This window comes from Ambystoma mexicanum, chromosome 6p, assembly GCF_040938575.1.
Source record: "Ambystoma mexicanum isolate Mex_15411 chromosome 6p, UKY_AmexF1_1, whole genome shotgun sequence".
Taxonomy (NCBI): domain Eukaryota; kingdom Metazoa; phylum Chordata; class Amphibia; order Caudata; family Ambystomatidae; genus Ambystoma; species Ambystoma mexicanum.
In genome coordinates, this window is record NC_090935.1 from 961795067 (window position 1) to 961818823 (window position 23757).

The 23757-nt window shown below is 46.0% G+C and overlaps 1 protein-coding gene across 1 annotated transcript in view; it reads left to right on the forward strand.

Moving 5' to 3' along the window:
• Positions 1–23757, forward strand: part of SRFBP1 (serum response factor binding protein 1) — a 719075-nt gene that overhangs the window by 285101 nt on the left and 410217 nt on the right. The window contains exon 4 of the mRNA XM_069625566.1: positions 7212–7283. Coding sequence (XP_069481667.1) covers positions 7212–7283 — 72 coding nt within the window. The remainder of the gene's footprint in view (positions 1–7211; positions 7284–23757) is intronic.

Consider the following 23757-nt stretch of genomic DNA (forward strand, 5'->3'; position numbering starts at 1 on the left):
CAGACCATCACAGAAGACAGATGGGTCTTGTCAGTCGCTTGGGCGGGCTTCAGCTTACCTCTACCCCCTACCCCACCCCTCAACCCTCCTTTTCAGCTGTCTGGCTCGCCCTCCCTCAAAGCTGAAGTTCAGAAACTTCTGGACCTCAGAGCTGTGGAACCTGTTCCCCTTGGGGAGCGAGGGGAGGGCTTCTACTCCCGGCTGTTTACGGTGCCCAAACCCAACCAGGCTGGCCTGCGCACCATCCTAGACCTTTTCCTACCCCAAGAAAATTCAAGATGATCACACCCAGCCAGATACGCTCCTCCTTGCAGATGGGCGATTGGCTCAGCGTTGTGGTCTTCAGGACGTGTACATGCATATCCTGATTTGGATCCCCCACAGGAGATATCTCTGCTTCTCTTTGGGAGAGGAGCACTTCCAGTTTCGATTGCTTCCTTTTGGCCTCAGCTCGGCGTCGCGTGTCTTCACGAAGATGATGTCGGTGATTGCGGCCTATCTTCGTCTCCAGGGTATCCATGTGTATCCATATTTGGACGACTGGCTCTTATGCAGCCCTTGTCCGCTGGCAGCAGCGGGCAATCTCCAGTCTCTCTTTCACCTCCTGTTCCATCTTGGGCTGTCGGTGAACTGGCGGAAATCTTCCGTGACAGTCTCGCAGGACCTGATTTTTCCTGGGTTTTCGCTGGAACACGATCGACTGCAGACGTGTCAGATGTTGGCGGAGAGCATGTCAGCCTGGTGGTTCCAGAGGCTTCTGGGCCTCATGTGTGCTGGCTCTTCCTCTTGCTCGCCTCAAGATGAGACGGACCCAGATGGCTCTTCGTAGTTCCTGGCGTCAGGCTGTGGACCCAGATTCCAAGCGGATAATGATTCTGGATTCCATGAGAGTGGACATGGATTGGTGGTCATCTCTCTGCAACCTGTCGGTGGGTGTGGGGTTTCAGGACCCAGCCCCCACAGTGACAATCACAACGTACTCCTGCCTTATGGGGTGGGGTGTGCCGTTAGATTTTCTTCAGGTCTCGGACCTCTGGTCGCCTCAGGAAAAGCTACTGCACATAAATCATTTGGAGCTTCTGGCGATCTTTCTGGCGCTCAAGGCGTTCAGACTGCTCACTGCCAACAAGGTGGTCTGCATACGCACGGACAACGTGGTGTCAATGTATTACATCAGCAAGCAAGGGGGAACGAAGTATACCCCCCACCCCTCGTGGACCTGTCTATCCAGATATGGGAATGGGCCGTGCTTCTTGGTGTCTGGCTGCTTGCAGTACACATCCCGGACCAGCTGAATGTCATAGTGGATGCCCTCTGCTGGCGGACAGTGGCCAGCTTCGAGTGGGAGTTGAAGGCGGAGGTCCTCTCATGGATTTTTTCACGTTGGGGCACACCGGAGGTGGACCTTTTTGCTATGGCCGTAAACAAGAAGCTTCCTCAGTATGCCTCCAGAGGGGGGCTGGGAGCCTCCTATCTGGGGGATGCTCTCGAGATTATATGGCACAACATGAGAGCTTACGCCTTCCCGCCTCTGCCTCTAGTCCATCGGGCAATTTGGAAGCTGAAGAACTCTGTGAACTGTTCGCTTCTACTCATAGCCCCGTGGTGGCCGGCCAGGTTTTGGTTCTCAGAACTTCAAAACCTGTCGGTGCATCCGCCGATCAGGTTACCAGTAACTCCCGATCTTCATCGGGGGAACAGCAGATGTGGCACCCCTCCCCACAATCTCTCAGCGTGGTGGCATGGTGCCTGAGTTCAAGTTATTAGAGCATCTTAACTTGTCTTCAGATAACATGCGTATTATCCAGGCAGCCAGGAAACCCTCGACCAGATCCCAATACAGGAGTAAATGGCTCAGGTTCTGTTATTGGTGTTTGGAGAAGCAATTGGATCCAAGGGTGGCTACGATTGACACAGTACTGTCCTTCGTGTCCTCCCTAGCAGAGTCGGGTGTTCACGTTCCGTCATGCAGAACTTACCTTTCAGCGGTTTCCACTTATCTTTCTACAGACCAATGTTCTTATTCTCTGAGTAACCCAGTGGTTAAGAGGCATTTTGTAGGCTTGACACGCCTCTACCCTCCGGTTCGTAATCCTCATCCGCCGTGGGACCTTAATGTAGTCCTGACGGCGCTGTGCCATAAACCTTTTGAACCAATGGCCACGGTGGACCTCAAGTACTTATCCTGGAAAGTGTCCTTTCTGGTCGTCGTTACGTCAGCGAGGAGAGTGAGTGAGCTCCAGGCCTTGTCAGTGGAGCATCCTTTCTTGGTCTTTCACAAGGACCAGGTAGTCCTGTGGACAAACCCGGCCTTTCTACCGAAGGTGGTAACTGAATTCCATCTGAATCAGTCGATCTCCCTACCAGTCTTTTTTCCGAACCCTGCCTCAGAGGCTGAAAGGGTTCTGCACTGTCTTGATGTCAGAAGAGCTCTTAAGTTCTGGACAGGACTTCCGAGCTTAGGAGTTCTCAACTTTTTGTGACCTTCGGTAACCCTCAGGGTAAGCAGGCGTCTAAGGCGACGATTGCTCGTTGGATCGCCGCCTGCATCACAGAGTCTTTCACCGTCCAAGGGCTGAAACCTCCTAAGGGTATTCATGCACACCTGGTGCGCGGGGCAAGGCAGCCGTGGTTGCTTTTCAGAAATATGTCCCCTGGAAGTCCATCGCTGGGCAGCTACTTGGGCCTCCCCATCTGCTTTTTGTAAGCATTATTGTCTTGACATGAGCTCAAGAGCTGATGCTCAGTTTGGTCAGGCTGTGCTGAAGAACCTGTTTCAGTAAGGGGTATTTCCATCCACCCGTAGTTCCTGTTAGGAGTGCTTGGGAATCTCCCATAAGTATGGAGGAAAGGGGACGGGACGTAGGAGTATAACCAGGTTACTCACCGTAGTGACCACCTTACTCCTAGTCCATAGTCCCCTTTCCTCCATACGCCCGCCCGCCGTAGCCTCTAGTAAGGTTCCTCTGTTATTGCTAATAGGTCTCTGACCTGGCGATAGAAAAGAACTGATGGGCGATGTGCGGGGCAGAGCCAAGGTGGGCGGGGTTACGGCCGCGTGCCGGGCCCCTTGCAAGAAAGAGATGAAGGGCACATTTCTGGAAAAATGTGCATGCTTTTTACAAAGTGCTGCGGTCCCGTCCCACAGGACGGAGAGATGTCCCATAAGTATGGAGGGAAAGGGAAGGGGACTATGGACTAGGAGTAAGGTGGTCACTACGGTGAGTAACTTGGTTATTCTTGGCTGGGATTCCAGCCTCCTTGTCCACGGCGGGGGGCGTGGCAGCCCCTCAGCCAATGAGGAGGCTCCAAGCCTCCCCGCAGCTGAGAGGCTGCCTTCATCACCGTGCCGCGCCTCCATATGGCTGGAGGCTTCCATGGCCCCCCGCTGTGGACGCAGCAGGTAGTTGTTTTTTTTCCTGTCCCGAAACACTGCAATGTTTTTAGTGCCCCAGTCACGCAGATATTGTGGGCTGGGGTACTAAAAGAAATATGACCCTCGTGGCAGGGGCATTACCGACTCTGGTAATGCCCCGGGGCCTTCATTAAGACCTTCGCTTCGCTCATGCCTAGAACTATGGGCCCCGGGGCATTACCAGAGTCGGTAATGCCTCCGTCTTTCGGCTCATATTGCTTAAGTATGGCCTGCATGTGGATAGGTGTGAGGTGGATATGGACCTTTTATTGAAATGGCACTGTAGGATACAATGTGCAGTGTAGGGGATTATTGGGGACAGTGATCTACTCATTGATGGTTTAGTAGATTATTTTGATCAGAAGTACCAAGATTCACCCTGCGCTTTACTGCTTTGATCGTCATCCTGGAGTGGCCTTCAATCAAGTGACCTCCAGTTATACGGAAAGCGTTGAATGCAGTATTCCTGAAGCCAGGTTAAAGAAACACAATGAATATATTCCCTTTTGGTCCCTCGTTCTCTTTTTGTGACACAAAGATTGGCGACAGTTCTTTCAATTAAGGTTGGAAATGTCAAATCTCCTGTTAGTAAAGCCAGACTTGGTGTCGGTGTGATACGTGATGCAGATCCTCCACATATTGCATGTGTTCATTACTTCAGGAGTTGAGGAACAGACTGAAAAAAGCACATTGTGATTAAAACTAAAAAGATGTGGAACTGCTTCAGCTGTCATTGATTTTTAAAAGGGGTGGAGGGTATGTGCGTTGGGCTTGTTCGTTTCAGGAGAATGATGAAAGCTTGTAGAGGTTTCCGTTATGAACATACAGGGATTGAAATTCCGATTTCATGAGCTGGAGCTAACGCTAGCTCCTGGGTATCGGGCATCATGTAGTAGGCAAAAGCTACCTCTAGAGAATCAGGGGCTAGTACATAGCATGCTGCAAAACTAACTTTTATGTGAGATGCAAACTTGAACCTTTCGTATATTATATGCAATCCATGATGCTTTAAATGCTTGTGTACACATTCCCAAATACAGAAGGTTATGTCACATAGTTATGTTTGAATAGCACCTGTTGGCCTCTGGAGCCAAATGTAGCTCCTGGTAGCTGTTGGTGCCAAACTAACCAGGGTCTCAAGGCACAGGCGTAGGAGCTAAAGAGCTCCCAGCAATTTCGAACCCTGATGTACTTTGCACAAGGTTGCCGGCCTCCAGCCCCACCTTGTTCTCTTTGGGCACCGAAGTGTCTGTTCATGCTACTCGGAGAGACGCACATGAATTGTTGTGGTCCTTGAAGGTGAACCCTGAAGTCTGGTTGCCCTACATACCAAGAACAGATTGCTCTTACTTGTGGAGCCAGGGAGTACCTGAATTTCTGCAGACCATCAAAGTATTCTATCCCTCAACTGGTATAAAAGGAATTTGTCAAAGTCCGAACTTTACCTGCTAGCACACACCTTCAGTTATATCAACTCTCCCTGTGGGCCTTTGGTATCTAGATTTGAATTTAAAATTGGGATGTGGTTCTTTGGTACCATCCTGCAGGTGATACTGGGGTCCCTCCAGCACCAGTTGTAAAAATAAAGGAGGCTTTTGTCACTGTTTGGCCATGCAGCTGTACCCAACCTTATGCTCCCTAAATTGTCAGATACCTTTAATAAATACCTATACTATACCAAGAAGCGTTTCTGTGCAGACAACTGTGTTCAGTTAGATATATTGCAGAATTACCTAGACATTGGGGGTATGTTGGTACCCAATCTTCAAAAGTACAGTATTGTAGAACTACCTAGCTTTGCTAACTGCTTCAGAAATATGCGATAGGTGCCAGTGAAGGGGGTAGAAAGGTAGACGTGCAGGGTGGTGATGTGGAGAATCTTATGTTCCGGGCAAAATGACCTGGTAGGCGGGGGCCTCTCAGTACACAGCCCTATTGGACTGCTCATCCCAGCATTTAATGGACCACGTTAGAAACATGTTTGAGGTGCCAGTGGAGCCTCTGAACATGTGCGCTTTGTTCAATGTTAATTTGAAGAGTTGCATGTTCCTGACACCCAAGGCACTGGCAAAATAACATAACATGTTCCAACAGTGTGTGTGCTGCCATTGGGCATATTCCTGGTCACATTAAAGTTTGTGAAACTTAAGAAGCTAATGTTTTGTTCCACCTCTGCATAGTATCTTTGGTTAGTCCAATAAAAGGTATCGAACATCTGTCTGGAATCCTGTGTTGGCCGCCTAACTTGAATGCTAATAACCTCAACCACTTTTTCTGGAAATTGGTGCTCACATAGCTAGCTCCTCTCTTCCTGGATAGCATACTTCCATTCAGGGCATCAGTAAAATATGACTTCAACACAAGGCACACATTTCCATATATCCAAATTTACAGTGTCCTGTACTCTGATTTCCCAGAAATGCTGTAACCGCTAATGTTCTTCTATCATCTCGTCAATCTGGTTTTCGACCACATAATTCCACTGAGACATCTCTTCTTGCTGTTTTTAATTTTCTTCTCAATGCTTGTCATTATAAACTGTTCTCTCATTTTATACTTCTGGATCTCTCGTATGTGTTTGATACTGTTCATTATTCTGTTCTGGTATATTCTATCGTCTTGGTTTTCGGGGTTCTGTTCTGGAATGGTTTTGTTTGTATTTTTCTGCATGAACATTGTTGGTCTCCTGGCTCCATCAATCCTCTTCTACCTTTCCTCTCACTTATGGAATACCCCAAGTCTCTGTCCTAGCTCCCTTTTTTTCACTTTACACTATCCCACTGGTCTCTAATATCTCTTCTTTGAGAGTATCCCATCATATTTATGTAGATGACTCCAAGATCTTTTTGTCCTCTCCTTCCTTCATCCCTACCCTCCATGTCTTCTTGGTTTCCAATCTTGGCTGACTGCTCATTATCTTCATGTGAACTCTTCTAAGACAGGTTATCGTTTTTCCTGCCTCCACTACTCTTCTCCCCTCCGCTTCCACCTCATGCCGTTTCCTTTCCTCCTTCCGCCTGTAATCTGGGCGTCCTCTTCGATGACTCCTTATCCTTTTATGGGCACATTTGTCATCTTGCGTTCGTGTTGCTTCGACCTCAAACAACTGGAAGTCCTTAGTTTCCTCCATCTTTTCCCGTCTCTCCTACTGCTCCTTTATTCTTGGCATCTTGTCCTACAGACTCGCTCCTCGCCATTCAACTTATTCTACTGTTCCCCTGCTTTTCCGTTTCCCTCGTGAATCTATTTGCCCTGCTTTTTTTTTTTTTTTTTTTTTTTTTTTTTAGTTGGCTTTCTTTCGACTTGAGCTTAATGTTTAATTTTCTTTACATTGTTTTTAAATGCCTTGCTCCCCTCATCTGTCTTCTCTTGTGTCCTTTTACTCTCCTTCTCTTACATACCGGTCTCAATTTTCTTTGTTACACATTCTTCCTGTGCGCCCTCCTGCTTTCGTTCTTTCTCTTTACTCGGTGCAAAGCACTTTAACGCCCTTCCCCTGTCCCGCCGCTCAATCCCTTACATTTCCCTTTTTAAAACCTGTTTTAAGGAACTTCTTTCATCTGATTTATCGTTTTCTGAATTTTGCTTTGCACTTTGTGCCATTTTCCTATTGGTAAAGTACTTTAGCTTTAAAAATACAATGCAATGAAACCAGATTTTACACACTGCAGTTCTATATGTGATAGTCTTCTATTTGTATGTGTTGACATATTAAAGGTAAAAGAAAGTATAATAAAACTAAAAAGTGCCTCAAACTGTCAGCAACGCGTCACACCATACTGTATTTTCCTTACAGGATTTAAAGCCAGATGAAGTGACCAAAACTGCTCTTCAGACGGAAATCAATTTTGAGGAAGTTTGCAAGAAGGTAACTACACAATTTGCTGTACCCAATAAGTAATGCGTTTTTGCATTGCTTTTTGTATTTTATATTTTGTATAATATATAGCATGCACGATTGTATACTTGGTTAATTAAACCTTTTGGCCAGGATATTTGGGGAAGTCGGGGGCACAGAGACAATTCTTGGGTGCCCTCACTGATCTTCCCATAGACCTCTTCACAAGCATGCGTTTTAAACCCAGGTGTCCTTTTCTGGAATGATGTGTGTTCAAAGAACACTGCAAATAGGGTCCAATGGTGTGTTCTGTAATGAAAAGAATACTTTCATTGTAATTCATGATAATAAAACAGCATCTACCTTTTTATGACCAGTTGCCAGGATTTTAGAACATCCAAATGTTCAATTCTGAATAAGTTTCTTGGAGTACAGGTACAGCTCTGGCTACCATAGTCCGCTGAAGGGACTGGACGAAACATTAGCTGAAGGCAGGTGCTGGAAATCGTGCATCAACCAATACGCATTAGCTAACTTTGGGGAACTAAATGTTTGGCTCCTGGTTTTCATCATCTGTTCTCTTTATGATTTGTAGATGTTGTACCCCTATGATATCTTCAAGATGCTTTGTCTTTCAAGTGCATGATTCAAAACCTGGGAAAAAAACGATTCTTCCTCTTCAGACACCTCTGGAGTAGGATTAAGTGGTGGCCCCTTGCTTTATTCGATTGGTGCATTAGGCATGCCACTTAACTTACCAGTTTGTAAGGTTTCCTACCTGCCCCTGTAGATTGGCAGTGTATCTCTACAATTTACGATCTAAAAGGAGGCAACAAATCCAAACAAAAAGGGTGAACAGATCCTCTTGTAACCTCCTGCACTAACACATCAAAGTCACATAGAGGAGCACAAATATAGGATTAGTAAAGAACAACCAACTTTGATTGAAAAATATATTTAAAGTTTTAAGATGTCTGTTCGCCCAATTACTCGTTTCTCCATATATAAACAGGATTACAGACTACTGAAATAACTGTATTGTGGATGTTTCACATTTGAACTCCACACACATCCTTCGCTTGGCTTGCACCGATGATAATGTTCTGTAGGCGAGAAACCTGTGATCTCTCCAGAGACTCCTAGATGCCTACACAAAATTTGTAGATGACCTAGATTTACAGACCAATGTTTCAAAGTCTACCATTCTAATTTTCAACCCTGCTGGTAAATCCAAGAAGCACAACCTTCAATTATTTGGGATAGCTGGTAAAACTTTGGAGATGGTTTTTGCTTAGGAGTACATAGTTTAAAAAATCTGTTTTAGGATTATCTGCACTGAACTATGCAGTCCACAAAGAATTGAATGTTCCACACCGGGAGGATATTCTATAAATGAAACCAGTTCTGCTCGGAGTGTGGATCATTACAGCAATTATGACTAGATTCATTCTCACTATAATTTTGAATGTGGAATAATAATTTTGGGATTTTGACCGATATCAAACAACCTGGTGGCCAATTTTGCTTGTTTTAGTAATCTGAGAAGCATTTCAAGACATTTAATTCTGATTTACTAGCTAGGCACATTATGGACCGAGCAACGCAAACTCATGAAATATACAAATAGATTGCATGTCATATTGCATGACAGTCACCTTCCTGATTACCTGTCATGGCCAAAAAAGCTATACAAGAAGAGTATTAATCAAGCATGTTTTAATGTTATTAATTTAAACTGGGTTACTGAAAACTGGATGGGTAAAGTGCAGGGCAATCCAGCATGTACAATCTGTAATGCAATGAAAGGACACCTATTGCATTTGTTTTTCTACCGTGCCTATGACAAACCCTGCCAGGCAGAGACTCCTATCAAAACCTCTGATTTAATGAATTTCTTAAGAATTACACTGACTAAAGGAAAATAATGACCCTATAGGTTTTTACCAATATGTTACAACCGTAGGAGGCTTTAGTAAATGAGGCACAGGTTGACTATTATGAACTTTAAGATTGTATTGTGTAAAAAATCTTATCGATTAATTTATTAATGAAATGTTTGTTTAATGCTGTATAGTTTGATCGAGATATATATTTCCGGTTTTAACACATTCATTTCCTCGTATGTATTCTTTACCTGGATCTTTAATACCGATTTCTGAGTGTTCAGGTGCCCTTTTGTGTTGTCTTTTATAGTGTTGGATTCTCTGTGTGAGTCTTTGTTGATAATTCTTTGAAATCTCTTGGTAATGTTTCCTCTCCGCTATCTTTCGAGGACTAGAACTACAGTACCCACCCTTCAGTCTTATTAGTTGTTTGGTAGTTATCCACTCGACAGTGAAAGTTTGTCAGTTCTCTTAATCCACAGCTGCACTACTCTTACTGGAGTTTTTAAAATCGCAGTTGTCAACATTTGGTTCTCTGGCCATTAGTGTACTAGTGCGGCTGGTGTGGTTTTTAAAAACTTTTTTTTTTTAACTACAAATCACACATTTTAAATCTTTGTAATTGGTATCCTTTCCAGACTCTTTCACTTGTCAGCACCATAGTCTTGTAGTATTGATACCACAACACGTAACATTGCAATTTCACGTTTGTTTTGTTTGTCCTGTACTATTTTCATGGAATTTTAGATCCACAACTCCTAACATGCAACAATCAACTCTTCATTGCCATAGTGCTATGTGTTGGAGCCACTACTCCTAACGTGCAGCTCTCTTTAACCTCTCTTTGTATGTTTCCGTCTTCTTTCGTGGGGGTCATCGTCTACTGCTTTAATAGTCATCCACCCCTTCTCTCTACCTTTGGTACATTTTAAGTATGTCAGTGTTTGTGTCATTCATAATGTATGTCTATCTCTGGTCATTCAAATTGGATAACCCGTATATTTCTAAAGCACAAAGGGAACATGCTCTACTCTTTGTTCCCAGCTGATTTGCCCGTCATTGTGACTTTCTTAGCAAGGTCCTACTTGATGGTCTGCATCTCGTGCTTTAGGTAGCGTCTGCAAATTCATACTAACCAGGGGTGGTGTTGAACTGCGAGCTGAGCAGTCTAATCAGTGTGCTTTCCATCAGCATCCCAGCTGCTTGTTGTATTCTCTGCATCTGTTATTCTCTTGGTGTCTCAGCCATGCTGTGAACTCTTGGCCATTGTGATGAATTGTGGGATTCTCTCACTTCTCTCAAGGGGGGTAGCCTTTCCTTGTGGGGCTGGAGAGGTGAGCCTGCTGCACGATACCCTCACTAGGGCGATACGCAAGCAGGACCTTGCCGGGAGAGACACCCTCCCCCCTTTGGGGACAAGGACTCCCGTGTTTCAAAGAGGAACTCCCTAAGTTACTCACCCACACCCCACCTCAAACAACTTCCATCCAAAGAAGTCCTGAAGAACCAATTAATGTCTGTTACTGTGGTGCAGAAACATTAAATCCATCTGAGAAAGAAAAAGAGTACAATACTGTGAAGAAAATTGAGTCGTGCAGAATACTCAGGCAATATTGGAATTGGTTATTTATAACGTGCTTAATACCCAGATGTTTCTAAGCGCGGACCCGGGGATCGTAGCTGTGTTGCGCTGTCGTCTTGCTTCCAAGGCGAGCGTGTTGCCCCTGAGCTATCCTCCCAGCCCCTAATAGAAGAAAGGACTTGGATGCTCCGCCGGGGAAGGCCCAGCTATGCGTCATGAGGAGGAAAAATCCTGTTAGATGGGGAAGCCCGGGAGATTCGAATCATCTGTGTGGAACACTGAACCAGACCAGGACGTTCAGCTTCCAAATCTGGAAACAAGCTGGTGAGTGAAGGCGATGTGGAAAAAGGGTGAAGGAAGAAGAGCTGAGGGAAGGAAACCTGAGTATTGCATCTTTCTTTTGAGGATCGAAAAGGGGACGTCGATATGGGTGTGCTTGTAACACTATCCCTAACGTGATGTGTCGTGTACCCAAAATACCTCAAGCGTCTAGGTACCTCAGATTGTTTTTTTCTGCCCAGGTAACTGGTCGCCATATTTGGAGCTCATAAATTATATTGCAAAGACATGTAACTTCTTTGTCCCATGACCGTTGGTCGTTTAGTGTTCGACCACCTTCTTCGATGGCTTCTGTGGACCCCTACGCCAGAGACGTCTATGACTTTTGGCGACTGGTGCGTTGGTCGACCGCGTGGCCTTGGCCGAGAGCCAGGCCTATACAGTAGGGAGAGTGGGGCCCCAGGGTTTGATTCTTTAAGAATGCATTTCCTTTTCCCCTCTTTTCCCTTCTTGTCTGGCTGCCGCCCTTTACCTCTACTATGGAGAGGACTCCCTTTAAGTTCTGTCCATCCTGTAACGGAAAGTACCCGTGGAAGGACACTCACCGAAAGTGTAACCAGTGTCTGCCTTATGATCACGACGAACGATTCTGCAAGTCTTGCCAACTTTTTCGTCCGATGAAGCTAAAAGATCGGCGGGCGGCCTACGCCATGCAGCAGGCAGAGAGTGGTCCCCTGTCGGCACAGGTGCCTCGAGTGACGAGGATTCAAGTGGCAGCCATGGCTCCGATGTGGAGGCCACAGACTTACCAACTGCCCGGCCTATTCAGGACGGTCGCTGATACTGCTATGGGGAGACTACATCCCGGCGACAGTGGCACACTTGCACCACAGAAGGATAAACGCACAACCCCACGTGCTTCCTTGACAGATGTCAAGTAAGCAACAGACACCAACGGGGCCATCTAAGGCTTCGGCAGCGCCTTCCGGTCCTCAGTATCGGCCGTCCACCCCGCATCCGACATCTTGGCATGCGTCTGGGCATTCAACCCACAAGGGCGTCTCTGCGAAAAAACACAAGATTGCCGATGCGCGTCTAAGAGTGCGTCCACCACAGAGGTTTTGGTGGTGCCGAAAACCTAGATGACACCTACAGGTGCGTCAATCCCTCCCAAACCCACCAGAGCTACGTGAGGGTCTCGTTAACATTAATTTGGCAGCGAATAAGCCAGAAAGTGATAAAAATACTTGAAAAATGTCACCTCTAAATGATAGCGCAGCCCTAAGCGAATGGTAAATAAATATGTAACTGGACAACAAATACAGTGAAACAAAGAGTCCAAAGCAATAGATTCTTCAGTCAAAAAACCGCTGTTGAAACAGATTTTATGGGTTGATGCAAAAACAAGACTGCCGACACGTGTTTCGACCCAAGGCAAGACGTATGTTGTTCAAACTGAGTTAGAAAACCCAAGCCCTTCTTGGGGGCAGATATATGGGCCAATTCCAAAGTAGTTGATTCTCCTCAAGAATATAAACGGCAAATAACTGAAGCAGTCTCTGTTACTGATACATTGTGGTACATTCCCAGAACATGGGAGTTTGTTCATACGTTGCAACTGTAAGTTCAGGGGCTGGTTCCCCACTGTGGCCAGAGTCCAAACGCTTCACGGAATCAGTGGTGTGCTTGGGTTTTCTAACTCAGTTTGAATAACATACGTCTTGCCTTGAAAAGGACCCGTTGTTTTGGGTCGAAACACGTGTCGGAAGTCTTGTTTTTGCATCAACTCATAAAATCTGTTTCAACAGCGTTTTTTTGACTGAAGAATCTATTGCTTTGGACTCTTTGTTTCACTGTATTTGTTGTCCAGTTACATATTCAATTTGAACAGGATATTTACCATTCGCTTAGGGATGCACAATCATTTAGAGGTGACATTTTTCAAGTATTTGTATCTATTAGTAGTTTTTGAGGTGACTGCTGGTCCCTCTTTCGTGCAGCAACCCAACCTTTGGTTTTGTAAGGGTCGCATTGACTTTAGTTTGTCTTTTCAAATTTAGTTCTAACCCAGCGCCTCACCCCACCGGCACATCTCAATTTTGTTTTTCAATTTAAGCCACGAAGTGCACCCACTCGCCGAGAGGAATTTTCAGATGGGTTCCAGCCCCTCTCCAAGACTTTGTCTGACAACGGCACTCCCTCTGGAGACCCCTTTTTATCTTGGAGAGCTTTTCCCTCCTCCTGACCCCTCTGGTTCATCTCCTTGGACCAGAGTAAGGTTTGAGAGCTGTATGGACAAGCTGGCTAAGTTTGTAGACTTCTCTGACAAGTAATTTAACCCTACGAGACCTAGGGAGGAGGATTTCTGCCCTAGTTTTCCGAAGGTACAAAAACTCTCCAGCCAGACTCCACAGGAAGAAGTTTTTGAATATTCAGAACCTGAAGAGGTCTATGAGGATCCCTATGACCAACAAGACAACCCTTTTGGGCAGGATACACCTGACCCATGCCCGGATTGGGGCCAGTATCAGCCTGTTGAGGAAACACCTTGCTGTCCCCCACTCCAACTCCTCACCCATATGCCATTTGTCTTGATCCTCCCTCCTCACCTCTACCAAGACAAGTTTCACCCATTGATGATCCGATGGCATTTAATGCAATCCTGAATAGGGCTGCAGGACATTTCCAGATTGCCATGCAGGAAGCTGTACAAGATTCTGACTTTGTGGAGGACATCCTGAAGGAAAAACCTCTTGCAAGCCAGGCGATCCCCTGCTGAACTCTGTCAAGAAGCGCATCACACCATCTTTACTAACCCCTTCACTTAAAAAGGCAGTCAACCCTCTAGTCGAAAAACTGTTCCGCCCCTCCGCTTTGGACCCGTTGTACATCAGGGAGCATGCCAGGGCACACTCCATAGTAGTTACTACTACCACTACCAGGAAGAGGGCCGGAGTGCCTTTGTCTACTTCCGAACAGCCCCCGACAAAGGCTGTAAAAAGCTCTACACCCTCGGCAAACGCATAACCACCTAAGCGGCATATTCCACAGGGATTGCTAATAACACTACACTTCTTGCAAGCTATAGTAATGTGCAGTGGAATTTACTTCAGGAGGGTCTCCAGGAAGTCCCAAAACCGGTACGATCACGCCTGCTGGCGGTTGTCTCGGAGGGGAAACAGGTCACCCATAACATCCTAAGGAATATGTTGGCTGCAGCTGAGAGGGCGGGGCGACCCTGGCCCACGGTACTCTTCTTAAGAGGCACGCCTGCCTCAAAAACTCAGGGTTCAAACCGGAAACCCACGCCTCACTTATAAACCAACCAGTGGAAGACTCAAATTTTGTTTGGGAAAACTGTGGACGATGCCCTAGAAACAACAAAGAAAGAGCACAAGACTGACTGTCAAGTCCCTTAATCAAATTACTGCTCGCCTTTACCAACAGCGGGGAATTAACTCTCGCCGCTCCTTTCGGGGGCAATTTTTTTTCCCGTTCCCCACATTACCAGTATGGAACAGGGGGTACGTCATGGTTCTCTGGACAGGGCGCAGCTGCCACCGGTCAATACGAAAAGAGGGGTCAGTGAGGAGGCAAAGGCAGGGGTAGGAATTCCACCCCTAGAGGCTCCCCGGCCTCCGTTCAGAAGTGACCAGACAGTCCGGGTCCCCTCTTAATCCTCCCCGGTCGGGGGGACGTTTAACATCCTTTCTCCATGCATGGGAGGGAGTCACTACAAATCAGTGGGTGCTCAAGACCATAGCCCACAGTTAATGTATCGAGTTCTACCGGCCAACTTGATACCGTCCACCAATATCCAGACGCCTATCGGCAACACACCTGCAGATTCTGCTCGAAGAGGTGGAGCTCCTTCAAGAAAAGGGCGCCATAGAAGTCGTCCCCATTTATCAGGTAAACAAAGGGTATTTATTCAGTTTACTTCTTGTACACAAAAAGATCTCTGTGCGCCCTGTGCTCGACGACTGGCTAATAGCAGGGGATTGGTACGGAACATGCCTTTCAAATACCCAGAAGAAAATAGATCTCCTCTTCAGTCTGGGATTCTGGATCAACGAGAAAAAGTCCAGCCTAGACCCCAGCCAAGTCAAACAATTTCTGGGGGCTCTAATTCTGACCAAAGGCGTGCTAGTCTTCCACTCCGAGAGAGTTCACAACATGCTGTTCCAGATCCCCCACTATGTAGCCAATTACGAGGTGACAGTACGCAAAGCCATGCGACTGCATTTATCTAGTCTCACACGCACGTTTGCGCATGCGCCCCATGCAAGAGTGGCTCTGAAGCCAGTGGTGTCGGGCCAGCGGACAATGGGATTATCCAGTGGTTCTCTCAGTAGCCCTTGTTCTCTCTCTCTGCAGTGGCGGTCAAGGGAGAGCCTCTTGCAGGGTAAAACCTTCACCACACCTGCAGTAGAAGCCACTCTCACCATGGACGCATCTCTGACTGGGGTGGGAGGGATCACCTCCTTCATCAGACGGCGCACAGCGTTTGGTCCCCAGCAGTAGCATCCAACCACATAGACCTTTTGGAGTTGCTAGCAGTATTCACATCCCTGAAGGCCTTTCTGACATACCTACAGGGAAAGGCATCCTAGTCCTCACAGAAAGCACCATGGCAATGTATTACCTGAACAAGCAAGGGGGCACTCACTCTCCAGGGCTATCCAAACTGTCACAGAACATATGGAAATGGGCTCTCAAACAAAAGATGTTCCTCCTGTCACGACACGTTCCAGGGGAACTCCATCTTCTGGCAGACGTGCTCAGCAGAGACTTCCCACTACCTGTGCAGTACGAGTGGCGATTGCTTGAAGACCTTATTCTCAATGTCTTTGCAGACTGGGGCTTCCCAGAGATCGACTTGTTCGCAACTCTGGAGAAAGCACAATGCCCAGATTATGCCTCCAGGTACCCGCAGAACCACTCAAAGGGGAACAGTCTCTGGATAACATGGTCATGGAAATTTGTCTACGCTTCCGTGCCCCCCCGGCCCCCACAGACTCCCCTACTCAACAAAATAGTGCACAAGATGCACCAGGAACCAGTTGCGATGATTCTGGTGGCCCTTATGTGGGCCCGCCAATCCTGGTTCACAATGTCAGTCTCGCCTACGAGGAAGCTGCCATGCCCGTGCAACATGCTGTCACAGGACAGGGGGGGAAACGCTACATCCATGCGTGCAAACTCTCAACTTAGCAGCCTGGCTCCTGAGGTCACAGAGTTCAGACACCTCCAACTCCCTCGAAGATGCATGGACATACTTGAAGACGCACAAAACACCAGACATTGCTACTCCAACAAATGGGACTGCTTCGTCATCTGGTGCAATTCCAAGAGCGTCAATCCCATCCACTACTCACCTACACATATTGTGTACCTGGCTCACCTACTAGATTAAAGGTCCACTTAGCTGCACTTTCAGTTTACACCACATCTCAAAAAAAGGTTTTGTGGTGGAAAATTCCAGTGGTCAAGGCTTTTATGGAAGGGGTTAAAAGACTTCATCCCCCTATTTCAAACCCTGCTCCCGTATGGGACCTGAATGTGGTACTGACAAGACTAACAGGGCCTCCCTTTGAACCTATGCATAAGGCTAGCACTAAAGCACTCACAAGACCGCCTTCCTGGTGGCAGTCACATCAATAAGGAGAGTTGGTGAACTGCAGGCCCTTTCAGTTCAAGACCCATTTGTCACGATTCACAAGGATAACGGGGTCCTGCGCGCTCACCCATGGTTTGAGCCTAAATTCATTTTGAAGTTCCATGTGAAACAATCGATGGAACTACCCACCTTTTTCGAGAACCCAACTAACGTGGCAGAAAGAAGCCTCCACACATTTTGTGAGGAGAGCAGTGATATATTATCTGGAAAAGACTAAACCACTAAGAAAGACGAACCAGTTTTTCATTTCAGTCGCAGCTGGTAGAGAAGGGGATCCTGTCTCTAAATCGGCCATCTCAAAGTGTATTGTAAACTGCATCACACTGTGCTACACTCTTGCATAGAGAGATCTGCCCTTCAAGCCTAGAGCACACTCTACTCGGGGCACTGGGGCTTCTATTGCATTTGTTTGCAATGTTCCTCTTGAGTCTATTTGTAAAGCAGCAACCTTGAGTTCTGTACACACCTTTATACAACACTACGGTCTAGATACACATTCTAGATCAGACTCTCAGGTGGGACAAGAGGTGCTAAGACATCTCTTTGCTACTGTTCCTTTACACATCCCACCCCCATCTCTAGGTACTGCTCGCAAGCCTATGCACAGCATGTGATTCTAAGCAGATCAACAAGCATCAGAAGACATACATTACTCACTGTAATAGTATTTCTGATGATTGAATCTGCTTAGATCCACATGCGCCCACCCTTCTTCCCCTCTTGGAGTAGAAGGAACATGGACATCTTAAACCTTTCTCTCTCCTCACGATAGTCATATAAAAAACACAATCGGGCGGACCTCGACGCTCAAGAGATTTTGGGTAAACTACAGGTCACGTTCGGGATAGTGTTACAAGCACTCACATGTCAATGTACCCTTTTCGATCCTCGAAAGAAAGACGCAATACTCCGCGATTACCACTAGATGTCGGACTATATGCACAGCATGTGAATCTAAGCAGATACAATCATCAGAAATGCAATTACGGTGAGTAATGCATGTCACATCTCTGGAGCTGCTTTTGCCATCGGCCTCAGTGCTGCCTGTTTGCTACAGGCAACCGCACGGAATGCAAACGGTGGGGAAATGCAAAGAATTCAAATTGAGCATTTGAGCACTTCATTTAGAGAAGCAGGCAGGAGGATATTGAGTAATCTGACGGAGGAATCCTCCTATCCATCAGAAAGAACATTACTGAAGGTAAGTTATTTGTTCTTGTAATGGATAAATTCCTCATCAGACAACTCCTCTTTAAAAGACTGCCAAAACCATGGTATGCAACCTATTTGAATTGGTAAGTAGGAAAGGAATGCACCTTTTTACGGTGGGATGCTACACAGAAACAATCTTATATGAGCATCTTCCCCAGCTTGGGAGTCAGAGTGGTAGTGCATAATAAAGGTGTGTGAGGAAGCCTGTTTAGCAGCCTGGCAAATGGCCAATAAGGGAACATCCCTCAGCATGGCAGCTGCCTGTTCTGTGGTCGAGTGGGCCCGAAGACCCTGAATAACTACCTTGTATGCAGATTCTTAGCATATCTTCATGCACAATACAAACCATCTTGAGATGGTGTGCAGAAAAATTACCTTGCCTTTCCCGGGGCCAGCAAACCAGATGAAAAGTTTGTAGTCCATTCACTTTCCAGTCGTTCTTGATATCCGGAAGCCAATCTGTGGAATCGTTCTGATTGATGAGATGGAGGAAACAAGACTAGAAAATTCATTTTTTGTTGTGAGTGGTATTCAACACAACATTTGGCAAGGAAAAGGGCCTCTCCTTCCAGGTAACCTTTTCTTTAAAGAGCTTTTGAATTGACAGGGAAACGGGCTGGACCTGTAGTTCAGAAACTCGTCTTGGCGAAGTGAAGGACAAAAGAAAATCAACTTGGAGAGGTAGCTGCCTTAAATGGCAAGAATGTAGAGGTTTGAAAAGAGCGGGCATTGGATATTTAATATCTTGGATTAAATTCCATGGAGTGGCCTCAAAGGATGTTCGAGGAAATGTTTGCCAAGTAAGTCATTGAAAAACTGCTAAATAAATCTGAACTTTGCTCTGGCATAGTCTTGAAAATAGAGGTCTTCTAAAAAACTTTAAACTTCTTTTCTTCACCAAATCAGGACTAAGCATTTCAGAACAGCCAGGCAGTATCACCGGTCCTCAATCAGTAGAACCCAACATTTTTTTTGTGATCTCCTGCCATGCCTTTGAGCAGAGCCACCACAGACGACTGCACCCCATTGAATAAAGTGAATGTTTTGTAGGGAGTGGAATATTCAATTGCCTTTGCTGCTGAGACACTGAAGGGCACAGTTGCAGAAGCTTTGGTTTTGCTGTTGCACCAGCCAATACAAGGCCAGAAAGTCAGTTTCCACAACTTTTGGTAGGCCTGATGAGGTTGGTTGGATAGCCTTCCTTTAGTAAGGAATTGGTAAGGTTTGTACCCCCCCTGTGCTAGAGCAGAATTAAGGGGGATGGGTTTATAGGCCCATGGACTTTACGATCTGCTAGAAGGCAATCAATATTTCCAAGCTTACCTGCTTTTGCCAAACAACCAAGCCATCGATGGAGACATCCAGCAGCTGCAGCTGTATGTCGTGGGCAAAATGTACTGTCCTCATTCTCGAGTGCCTTTTGTAAACTGTGCCCATAGGTTGCACAGTGCATAAGCTTGAAGTCTGTTTTCAACAGGTTCATCGACATCTCTTTACCATCAGACAACCTTTGTTGGAAGGATCCCTGCATATCAGAGGGCCTGTGTTATCTGCAACTAGAGCATCCTCCCACGAGGCATGGGTATAGTGGGCCAATATGCAGGATGCAGTTAAGGTGCAGAGAGCTAAGCTACTGGATACAAAAATCTTCCTCCCTCAAGCTTCCATTTTTGTTTAAGAATCCTTGTAATGTCCAGTTTGATAAATAGTTGGTCTAGAGATGGCTGAGAGTGCCTGGACCACTAAGCTCTCTGACTGATGTGCCAATATGACGTAGAGCCAGAAGAGGCTGCCCTGTGTTTGAGTTAAATTCTTATGAACTTTGGGTGCAGAAGCAGGCATGCTCATGCTGCTATAAAGTTGTCTGTCAAGGCTTCACTTTAAGCGATGTGATGAATCTGGACCAGAGGGTTGCCACTACCTTTGAGGCTTGGGAGGTGAGCCCGCTAAGCAAGACCCTCAATAGGAGTCTGTGAAACTGGGACCTCACTGTGAATGCTTTCTCTATGGGACTCCTATTCCTACGAGGAACTCCCTGTCAAGAATACTTTGTCTGCATATATGGGAATCGAAAAGACTGACATTTGGATTCAACAAATAGTGAAATTGCTTCAATCTCTTTGGCTTCCTCTTCAGGTCAACAGTCTAAAGAGGAATGACCCACCTGTTTCGCTTGTGGTGTCAAACCTAACGAGACTAGGAACCTTGAGTGGAGGAGAAGGAATCCTATGCAGAGGCGAGCCTCTGACGGAAGATGTCCTGGAGGGGCACAGCCACGCTAGACCTCAGTCAGCGGTTGTGTGGAAAGCAAGCTGATCGCAAGGGAGATGTCAGAAAGCTGGCGTTCCAAGGGGCAATGAAGCTGAAGCAGAGAACGAGATTGGGACGTTGGAAGGACTGTGTTGCCTGGTGGTGCAACGACACTGATGCCGTGGTGTGTCTGGGGCCCGTTAACCCGACACCTACCTCTGCATGAGAAGTGACCACTTCCGTGCCAGGCAGAGAAAGGCAAGAGGACGCTCCCAAGAAGGTAACTGCTGGGAGAGAGGCGAACAGTTGGGTGCCAGAGAAGCCAAGATAGTTAAGGGAGCCCAAAAAACTCATATGCCCCATAAACACCCTGCAGAATTAAGCCCATCGGAGGGCTTCAGGGAGCCCTAGAAAAACAAATGACATTGATATAAGAGTCTGGGGAAACCAAAAGGATTACGGGAGCCTGACAAACCCAAACACTGGATACGGCAGATGCCCAAGAGAAACCCTGCTAAAGTAAACACATCTGAACACCAGAGAGCTTTGGGAGCCCCAGAAAACCAAGCAATATTACTATAATAAGTTGGGGAAACCGAGAAACCCGAACATTGGACACGGACAGTCACCCAAAAGAGACTCTGGAACTAAACACATTGGATGCCCAGAGTGCTTTGGGAAGCCCTAGAAAGACAAATAACATTGAAAAATAATGGGAACAAAGAGAACCTGCAGGGTTTCATTGCTCAAAGTCAAGCTAAGAGCAAATCCAAAGACCTAAGAGAGGAATTGCACCAAGGAAATCCGTTTTCTGTTTATGGAACAAAGTATTGGGTGTGTGTGAGAAGATGTAAAACTTGTCATTCAGAACCTGAAAAGATGAACATTGACAATTTGATGAACAGTATTTGGGACAAACGGAAGCAGTCTGGCCAGGCAAAGCCCAAGTGTAAACACTACTGCTCAGGTCCATTATTTGTTTTTCTAAAGTGGTAGGGCCACATAGAAAAGGCCTATTTTGTTTTGGACGTTTGACGAGCACCCTTAGTTTATTAGTTGGAGAATTACCTTCATAGGAATAGGGCTAGATAGGGATTTTCTTATTATTTAAATAAATATCCTTGAACACGCTAAATCCTAGTTCGACAACTCCCTCTGGTTTGCCACAGTTAGCAATAAAACTTGAGTGACATTCTACAGCTCAGTCATTTCAGACGTACATCTTCAATTCTTCTGATGGTGTCACTAAACTCATGTGCGCATTGCCATACCAATCACAACCCAAAAAGAAAGATAATGTGGTGTTTCAGGGTTAATATGGTGGAGTTAACGGTCTCCAAATCTGTAGAGATATCCAGACCACTTGTCTCTCGCAACGTATGTGCCAACTGCACTAAGGATTCTTCCAACTGTTCATCCAGGTTAAATGCTTCTTGCAAAGACTGTTCACTAAATGAAGTGGTTGGGTCTTGGCCCTGTGTGTCCATTCCTCCTTTTGTATTGGAAGGTAACAACTGTCACACCATCATTTAAAGAGAACTTTTGTAAACCCATCCCCATGCGTAGATGCTGAAATTACAGAGTTCAAATGTACATATTCTTTGATTTCATTGGTGGACATATGGCCAAAGACTTTACTGAAGTTACATCCTTGAAAATGTGATCATAGAAAAAAGAGGATCAGCCTTAGAAACAGTGTTGGTGCTCTAAGTGGGGATTATTTGAGGGGTATAGAATGTTGGTGGTAGAGATGCTGCAGCTGAGGGATGCCACAGATGCTGACCTGGGCTTGGACAAACTAGAGGAAAAAAGGCCCTCCTGTTGCGCTTCTCAAAATTAGATATTTGCACAAATGTTAGGTTTCAAAAAAGAGTTAATTTTTAATTTGAAATTGTAAATATTGACACATGTAAGTCAGAAATTATAATTGAATGTGATCACACAAGTCCACTGCCTTCTACTGGATGACCTTTCAAAGTCTGGTATTCCAGCGCAGCCCTTTTGGCTGGCTGTTTTGCCTCGAACCTTCACAACTTTATAGTGCAGATCTCACTTGAAATCCTTTGTTGCATACTCTTAAGCCCTCAATCTGGTGGTCTTTGTCAAAGGACCAGAGCACCGTGACCTGGATCTTCCTCACCCTCTAGCCAGATTTACAAAACATTTCACTTGGTTCGGAGGGTATCGGGCCACTTGAACTATTTTACCCCCTAGCCCCTATCAGTTAATTCCAGAAAGAAAGTGTAACCAATGCAGGTACCTCCTTTTTTCTTTTTTTTTTGGTCCATGGTGACATCAGTTGCTCTTCCAGCACCCTCATTTTTTCTACCCTTGCATAAAGTCCCAAAGCTTTACCCAACAGTGTCACCACTGGGTCTGAAATTGGCCGCTCTGCTGGGAACCTTGTTTACTGCAAATGAGGGAGACATGTTTTTTTAGTGCCTGGTTTGTGACTAGCTCTGAATTGTGTTGGAAGTGTGTAATGACAGCTTTGCTATCTGTCTGAGAACACGCAGCAAGAGACAGAGTGGGAGTTCACCACTTCCGTGCGATCACACCACACCACACCACCTTTGCAGTTGACCCAGGCGGTCTGCCTAGAAGGTGAAATGCGGTCAAGATGGGGAAATGCTCACGTGCTGCATGCTGCTGATCCCACTGTTCTTCCTCCAAGCCCTTGGTCTGGCAGCTGTTCACCAGGTCAGACCCAAGTTGGCCCCAAACCACTGCCTGCCTGCCGCATCTCTGAATATCCCATGGTATAGGCCAGATCCTGGATCCATTACATTCTACCAGATCCACGTGGTCATCTCCTCTCCCAGACTGGTTTCTACCTGTAGGAAATGATGCCTCTCAGTCAACCGAGCATTGCTAACAGTCTCGCAAAAACCCTGCCAGCCTGAATGATCATGGCTGCAAACTTCAGTAATACCAACAACCTTTGTACCTCCATGTACATTCTGTCTAGTGAGTCCACCCTATATATCCTTTGTGCCCAAATTAAGGCTGATGATCAGACATAGTGATGGCACCAAACTGGACTTTACTAAACGGAAAAACCCAGTCAGGCTTACTGTGAGAATCATGTACTGTGGAATAATAAGAATATTAGTCTAGTACCAAATTCACATGTCTCTAAACATCAGCGAAGTCAAAGTCGTAAGCATAGATCATGTAAATACGAGGTACAATGTGTATCTCTTTGGCTTTGTAATGGAACAATCCAACAGAGCATCAAGCAAATAATTGGTTTCCCCAGCCCAAGATAGCATATCTTCGAATAATCTCGAATTTTTCTTCCAGTTTGGGACCCTTGCTATCAAATGTTCTTAACGCAGCCCAATAAGGTTAACTAATAATGCTGAACGTAATGATACACATACCCACATCTCGCATGTCCTGCCCCAGTCCAGTCCACTTGTTCTGTAGTAAATGTTTCAGAGTCTGAGTTCTGAAAAACATGTGCTCCTTTTCCTGTACAAACTCGAAGAATGGGGACCAGGTTCGAGAAAATCATGTCATATTTCCCATTATATGTGCTGTCACTTTTTCCATGGCCACGATTTCCCAAATCTTAACCCACCAGTATGATGGGAACGGCCCCTCATCGGTTTTCCA